We start from the raw sequence: 7,745 nt of genomic DNA on the forward strand, positions 1-7,745 counted from the left end.
AAGAAAATACTGCAGTCATTTGAAATTGAAGGAAAAATCCATGAGCTACGGCAAGGGGATATGCAAGTCACACTCAACTATCTCGCCTTTGGCAGCAACTGGATGTTTTTGAAAGCCATAAGTGGGAGTGCACTGCAGATGAAGCTACATTCAAAAAGATAGTTGAAAAGAAACGAGTGTTCAAATTCCTGCTTGGGCTTAATAAAGAACTCGATGAGGTACGTGGTGTTATTAAACCATTACCTAACATCAGAGAAGTGTTTGCAGAAGTACAAAGAGAAGAAAGTAGGAAGAAACTAATGTTAGGAGTGGCTGCAAGCTCTGAATCTAAAGGATCAGCCTTACTTGCTCGAAACCTTGGTAATGAGGTACGTACAAATACTCAAGATAACCGTTACAATCGAAACCAGAACTACACAGGAATTGAAAATCGGCAATGAAAACCAAGACCATGGTGTGAACACTGTAAAAAAACCATGACACACTAAAGAAGTGTGTTGGGATATTCATGGAAAATCTCCAGATTGGAAGCCCAACAAAGGTGCAGGAGACAGACGTGGAAAGGCATATCAAGCAAGTACATCATCAGAAGGTAACGTCAACCCTGAATATAATGTATTTACTAAGGAGTAGTTGGACCTTCTCCAAAAATTATTCAGCCAACCGAAACCTACTCAAAAGACATCAGAAACCAGCGTAGCAACAATGGCACAATCAGGTAACTTTCTTTGGGCTCTTAATGCAACCAAAGAAAATTGTAGTACTTGGATTATTGACTCTGGTGCATCAGATCACATGACAGGTGACATCTCACTTTTAACTAACTACACACACTGTAACAGTCAAATTACTGTAAAGATTGCCAATGGTACCTATTCTAAAGTAATAGGAATTGGTAACGTGTTTGTATCTAAAGATCTAGTAATAGAGAATGTGTTGCATGTCCCAAATCTTAAATGCAATCTTCTTTCCATAAGCAAACTAACGTCTATGAAAAACTGCAGTGCAACATTCTACTCACATAATTGCATATTTCAGGATTTGAATTCGGGGAAGATGATTAGCAATGCTAAGTAAACCTCCGGTCTCTACATACTAAATGCTCTTAAGCCACAAGTCAAGGAGTTAGGTCTTAGCAAATCTCGTTTTATTTCTAAAGACTATTATGATAATGCATCTAGTACATCTAATTTTGTTGTCTCTAAAGATAATTATGTTAGTACATCTACTTTTGTTGCTTCTAAAGACAATTATGATAGTACAATAATGTTATGGCATAATCGTTTGGGATATCCCAATTTTCTATATTAGAAACGAATGTTTCCAGATATTTTCAATAAAAGTTCTCAGGTGTTTCAATGTGAGTCTTGTGAAATGGCAAAGTTGGCTCGATCCTCATATCCGGTAACCGCATATAAACCCTCTTATCCATTTTCTATGATGCATAGTGATGTTTAGGGATCTAGTAGAGTTCATAATGTAATAGGAGCTAAATGGTTTGTTTCATTTATCGATGATCACACTAGACTTACTTGGGTATTTTTAATGAAAGAAAAATTTGAAGTTACTTCCATATTCCAGAATATGTTTGTCATGATTCTCAATCTCTTTAACACTAAAATCCAAATCCTTCACACTGACAATGCTAAGGATTATTTTAACACTTCCTTAAAAAAAAAATTTAAACGAAAAGGGTATTGCCCACATGAGTACATGTCCTAACACTCCTCAGCAAAACGGAATTGCGGAGAGAAAAAACAGACATCTCCTAGAAGTTTCTAGAACTTTAATGTGTCACGCCAACATTAAAAATATTTGTGTCACCCCCCATTGTTTTTGGGGAGAAGCGGTTCTAACAGCCACCTACCTTATTAATATTATGCCCTCTCGAATATTAGGCTTCAAAACCCCCTTACAAAAACTTAAGGAAGTATTTCCTCATGTTAGATTATTTTCTCAAGTCCCTTTAAAAATATTTGGTTGCACAGTTTTTTTCCAAGATCATAGACCCAATAGAAGTAAGTTAGATCCTAAGGCAATAAAATGCATCTTTCTCGGCTATGCTCCAAGCCAAAAGGGATACAAATGCTATTCACCAACTACAAAAAAGTTCTATGCATCCATGGATGTAACCTTCTTTGAAACCCAACCTTACTTCAAAAAGCAAGACACCACTGAACCCTCCACCCTCATAAAAAACGAAAAACGAAGGAAAACGAAGGAAACCAAAAACTAGATCTCATTGAAGAGAGCGCTCCGTATGTTCCTTATATACATGAAATAGATATTCCCAATCAAGGCCCACCAGAAAGTAGGAAAGATCCTATAGTCTATACTAGAAGGAAGAACACACTTGAACATACACCAGTACTCAATCAAAATCCAACCGAAATACAGGAAAATCATGTCTCCAACTCCACAGCTGAAACTCCTACTGAAGACATTGATCTTCCCATTGCAAAACAGAAAGGGGTAAGAACCTGTACGATGCATCCCATCCAAAACTACTTGTCCTACAAAAACCTCTCTCCCAAGTTTACATTCCAAACAATGTCTATGAAGCCCTCAAGGACATTAATTGGAAGCAAGTTGTATTAGACGAAATAAAGGCCTTGGAAAAGAACAACACATGGGAAATAACAGACCTACCTCCAGGAAAGAAAACAGTAGGATGCAAATAGATCTTCACCATCAAGTACAAGGCTAATGGAGAAATAGATAGGTTCAAAGCTAGACTCATCGCCAAAGGATTCACCCAGTCCTATGGCATTGACTATCAAGAGACATTTGCCCCGGTGGCAAAATTAAATATTTTTCGTGTCCTGTTTTCCTTAGCTGTGAACAATGATTGGGTTCTTCACCAATTAGACATAAAGAATGTCTTCCTTAATGGAGACTTAGAAGAAGAAGTGTATATGGATATACCGGCCGGTATAGAATCTACTCAAACCATAAATAAGGTATGCAAACTCAAAAAATCCCTATATGGCCTAAAACAATCCCCTAGGGCGTGGTTTGATAAATTCTCAAGATAGTAAAGGAAAACGGATACTTACAATGTCAATCTGACCATACTCTCTTCGTCAAACATTCTTGCATGAGTAAAATAGAATCTATCATTGTCTATGTAGATGACATTATTCTTACAAGAGACCATGAAGAAGAAATAAGAAATCTAAAACTTCTCTTAGCCAAGGAATTCGAAGTAAAAGACGTAGGCAACCTTAAATACTTCCTAGGAATGGAAGTAGCCCGCTCAAAAATAGGCTCGAGCATTTCTCAAAGAAAATATGTCCTTGACCTGTTAAAGGAAACTGGAATGCTTTGATGCAAGCCTGCTAATACTCCAATTGACACAAACAATCACATAATCAAATAAAACAATCACATAATCAAATAAAACAATCACAAAATGATTAACAAAGATCAGTATCAAAGACTAGTTGGAAAATTGATTTACCTAACTCACACAAGACCTGATATCTGTTTTGCAGTTAGCTTTGTAAGTCAATTTATGAACAGTCCAATAGAAGACAATATGCAAGTTATATACAGAATACTCCGGTACTTGAAAGGAACTCCAGGAGAGGGATTATACTTCAAGAAATCTAAGAGAAGAAACATCGAAATCTTCACAGATGTCGATTGGGCAAGCTCAAAAATAGACAGAAGATCAACTTCCGGATATTGCACCTTTGTTTGGGAGAATTTAGTCACCTGACGAAGCAAGAAACAATCTGTAGTATCCAGGAGCAGTGCCGAAGCAAAACTAAGAGCTCTAGCTCAAGGAATGTGGCTCAAAAGCATTCTATATGAACTTAAAATCAAATCAGAAGGACCAATGGAGGTACACTGTGATAATCAAGCTTCTATCAGTATCGCCAAAGACCCAGTCCATCATGATCGCATAAAGAATGTGGACATTGATCGGCACTTTATTAAAGAAAAAATTGAAAACAAAAGCATCTCACTCAACTACATACCTACCAAGAAGCAAATTGCTGACATACTAACAAAAGCCCTATTCAAGAATATGTTTGAAGACTTAAAAACCAAGCTGGACCTAATCAACATATATCGCCCAGCTTGAGGGGGAGTGTTGATTATGGAAAATTTGCTCCTACCTTGTACATATGATTTTATTCCTTGTAATTAGGTTTTGTTTTTATTCTTACCTTATGTACAATTTTTTACTGTTATAGGTTTTTCCATACTTAGCTATCATAGTTGTATATATAAGGGGTGCTCCCTCTTGTAAAATTATCACAAGAAATAAAAAGAAAGAGTTATGTATTTCAACAACAACATCACAGGCAAGGCAAGATAATATATTCACTTTTAAAAGAAATGGTTAACAAAGGAATAAAATATTTAGAGATAGAATTGGAAACATAAAAAGATTAAGAAGTGGTGACAAACCTGTATGGAATCCAGCTCAACCTGCCGCAAATTGTTTTCAACTCCCTTTGTGTACTCCCTTAGTTTTACACCTTTAGAAAGTATGTTCGTAACTACCTGATTATTAAAGATTTAAAAAAATAAAATTATAATAACAATAATATTTAAAAAGAAAAAAGGAACTCTTTTGGCCTTTTCAAAATACAGAGACAACAACCAAAACGAGCATAGCTCAATCGGCATACGAGTGTGCTAGTAACCACGAGATCTGTGGTCAGAATCTCTCTATCCCAATTGTACTTAAAAAATATTTTAAAAAAGAATTAGAGACAACAGCATAAAAATAACATAGTACATGATGCAAAATTCCAGAACAATCAACACGATTATATGCAGTACACATCTTCAAAATTTGACTAATTGATCAGATTTTTTATGGCATCAAAGTTACACTGTCTATAAAAGGACCATACAAAAAAGTTTCTAGCGATACATAATGTTAAAATCAAGCACATATAAATGTTTAGGACGAATGAGAATTGGAATGCATTTCATATGGTCTCACAGACCTCTTGATCCTTTAAGAACAAGAGATTTGAATGCATTTGAAGGATTCCAAGTTTTTAGGACAGCCAAGGACTGGAATACATTTCATACGGTCTCAAAGATAGATGCTTATAGAACCAGAGATTTGCAACTAGTCTGGGTTGGCCTAGTGGCCATTAAGGCAAGTGACAAAGTAAAGGGACTATAGGAGAATAGGTACAAACTCAAAGCTACCCAACTACCTAGGATATCAAAATTTCATAGGGTTTAAGAGGTTTAATTGAGATAGCATAAGCGTTCATATGGTTAAGAGGTTTAATTGAGATAGTCCAAGCGTGATAAAACACACACAAATATATTAATTTAAAAAAATAAAAAAATAAAAAAACAGAGATAATGTAATGTCTTGAAATTTTGTATAACCATCTCTGGATAGTTCAAGTCATGTCGAAGAAAATAAGATATCAAATAAATAACCCAAGAGAGATCTAACTGCCAAGAACGGAGGTCATAATTTCAAATTCCAGAGAATATATGTCATAATCTGGAAAGGATGAAATCATAAGCCCCCACGTTTTCAAACTATACTATGAGACCGTAAAGAAGCTAAAACAGCGCAACTAAGCACCAAAGAAGATTAATTGTAAGGAAGTACAAGTCAAATTCAGCAGAAATTCTTCCAAGAATCTTCAACTATGAGTCATAATGTATAATAACACCAAGTGATTGAGCACGTTAGTCACAGATTATCGTATTTGATACCTACAGAAAAGAAAAATGAAATCGTTCTTATTTTTATGAAAAACAAGCTTTGATTAAGCTAAATGAAAGATTCTAAACAAGTTATATGAGAAATAAATAAAAGTTCACTGCAAGGGCTCTGTCTTGTTCTCCTGTAGGAAGCTTTTAGAGGATTGGGAGAAGGTTTCTTTTCAAGGTTCTTGGTGTTGGTTCATCAAAAGTTTCTTTCATCGAGCTTTTAGTTTGTGCATCGTTCAAGAGTTTCCAGTTTGCTCTTTGATGGTCTTTTATTGGTTGGTGGTCGTTTTTGGGTTTCTTCGGTAGTTTTGTTGTAGCTTTTGTTTTCTCAATAGTTGAACAAGGCTTGTAGGTCAAAGTTGTTTCGAAAGTTTATCTATTTCTTGTTGTATTTTCTGAACGTATCTTTTTTTTCCTCTCCTTGTAAGAATTTGCATTTCCTAAACATTAATCCTTTCTATTACATTAGTGAGAAGTTGTTTATTGCTTAACAAAAATTAGCACATTTATAAACTACAATCAAATCAAGGAGTCTAAATGTACAATAACATACGAAATTTGAAAATAATAAGCTGATTCAGGAAAAAGACACTACCATGAATGTAAAACATACTGATAATGATTATAAAGCTAAAGTTCACAATCATGCAATCATGCAAATTTTAAACTGAAGTTAGAAATAACTTACATTGTCATCTTTACATTCTTCGAGTTCTAGCTGCAGTCCTTCCAATGAAATGTCATCACTGCAAAACCGGACAAATTAATACCACGATCAAATTTGGTAATTCAATAGTAGTAGGTAATAAATATAAAATAAACCCATGGAAGTCTTCTTAAGTAACATCAATCTTAGCCCACTCTGCAATTCTGGCCATCATCAATGAGTATGCTTCACACAGGAAGAAGAAACATGAGCTATGGACCTACCTGCAAGCATCTTCCTCGACAGTCAAGTCCCCAACAAATGATTCCAAGTCAAATACATTCTTCTGGGTCTTGTTGGCTTCATCATAAGATTGATTCTGCGATATATGAAGTAGCATGAGAAAATAATAATAATACACTACTGTCCACTCCAAAACTTAATTGAATTCGAGTTTGTACTAAGCTAGCACTAGGCAGCTTAACTTCCATTTCATTATTAAAAGTAGATACATTCATAATCTTCACTTTTGAAATGTCTTGTAGCTGATACCAACATCCTCATTCCAATTCGAATGAAATTGCTTCTATGGTACTCCAACCGAAAAGCGCTTAAGATATATTAGAACGGATATAAGTTTACTAACCACTTGGTCGATCGCAGTATCGGCCATCCCGTCCGAATTGGCTAAGAGTGCTCAACAGAAAGTCCGCCAGCGGGATCTAGATTCACAACAAACCAATCGGGTCATGGAAATACGAAGTCTGAGCTTCTTGCATTCACAGTTAACGATCACTTAATCATTCACCGAGTAAGCAAATGACCGTCGAGATCAAAGAAGGATACGGATCAATTTAAGTACAAATGCAACATTGCATTTCACTGAAAAATACTAGCTAAATTCACACTGACCCGACGCCTGGCATATGTTTTGAGATGGAAGAATCGGGTAGGAATGTGAGGGTTTTACAGATCGGAGAGGGGTTCGAACGCCGGAGCTGGCAGAGCCGCTTTGTTGCCCAATTCCTCAGTTGCGCCTCAGAATTCCGAAATTGATCTAAAACAATGGAAACAACTGAGCGTCAGTGATTTCTTCAATGTTGTCGAGAGGATCAGAGATGTGTTTCTTCTCTGGAGGATTGAATTTGCAAAGTACTCGTTTTATTGGAGGAGAGAAATTCAAGCAGTTCGTGGGTTAATTGACAAAAAAATAAAAATAAAAAAATAACATTTTTCTAAGTTTTGATGTTGATTTTTAAGACCCTTTTTAAATAGCTCTTCCCATTCTACATTTCCTTTCATTCTCCTTCTCATTAAAGATTATTTGGAATTTTTCAACTAAGGTATAGATTTTCATTTTTTTCATTCAATAGGTTAGTTTATGTTAGGTGTTCTT

At 35.6% G+C, this 7,745-nt stretch overlaps 1 protein-coding gene across 4 annotated transcripts in view; it reads right to left on the reverse strand.

The window, feature by feature from the left end:
* Nucleotides 1-7,561, reverse strand: part of LOC120075241 (vacuolar protein sorting-associated protein 52 A) — a 31,323-nt gene extending 23,762 nt beyond the window's left edge. For 2 of the 4 annotated variants that reach the window (XR_005481243.1, XM_039028457.1), the window contains exons 1-5: nucleotides 7,262-7,559; nucleotides 6,996-7,071; nucleotides 6,634-6,728; nucleotides 6,392-6,449; nucleotides 4,420-4,515 (exon numbers count right to left, since the gene is read on the reverse strand). Coding sequence is in view for 2 of the 4 variants with exons in the window: in XM_039028457.1 (XP_038884385.1) it covers nucleotides 4,420-4,515; nucleotides 6,392-6,449; nucleotides 6,634-6,728; nucleotides 6,996-7,022 (276 nt within the window). In the remaining 2 variants the exon portion in view is untranslated. Of the gene's footprint in view, nucleotides 1-4,419; nucleotides 4,516-5,599; nucleotides 5,707-6,391; nucleotides 6,450-6,633; nucleotides 6,729-6,995; nucleotides 7,072-7,261 lie in introns of those variants that run through there. The other 2 variants (XM_039028458.1, XM_039028459.1) reach the window with 2 other exon arrangements.
* Between the last annotated feature and the right edge of the window lie 184 nt (nucleotides 7,562-7,745).

The sequence above is a fragment of the Benincasa hispida genome, chromosome 4 (genome assembly GCF_009727055.1).
Source record: "Benincasa hispida cultivar B227 chromosome 4, ASM972705v1, whole genome shotgun sequence".
NCBI lineage: Eukaryota > Viridiplantae > Streptophyta > Magnoliopsida > Cucurbitales > Cucurbitaceae > Benincasa > Benincasa hispida.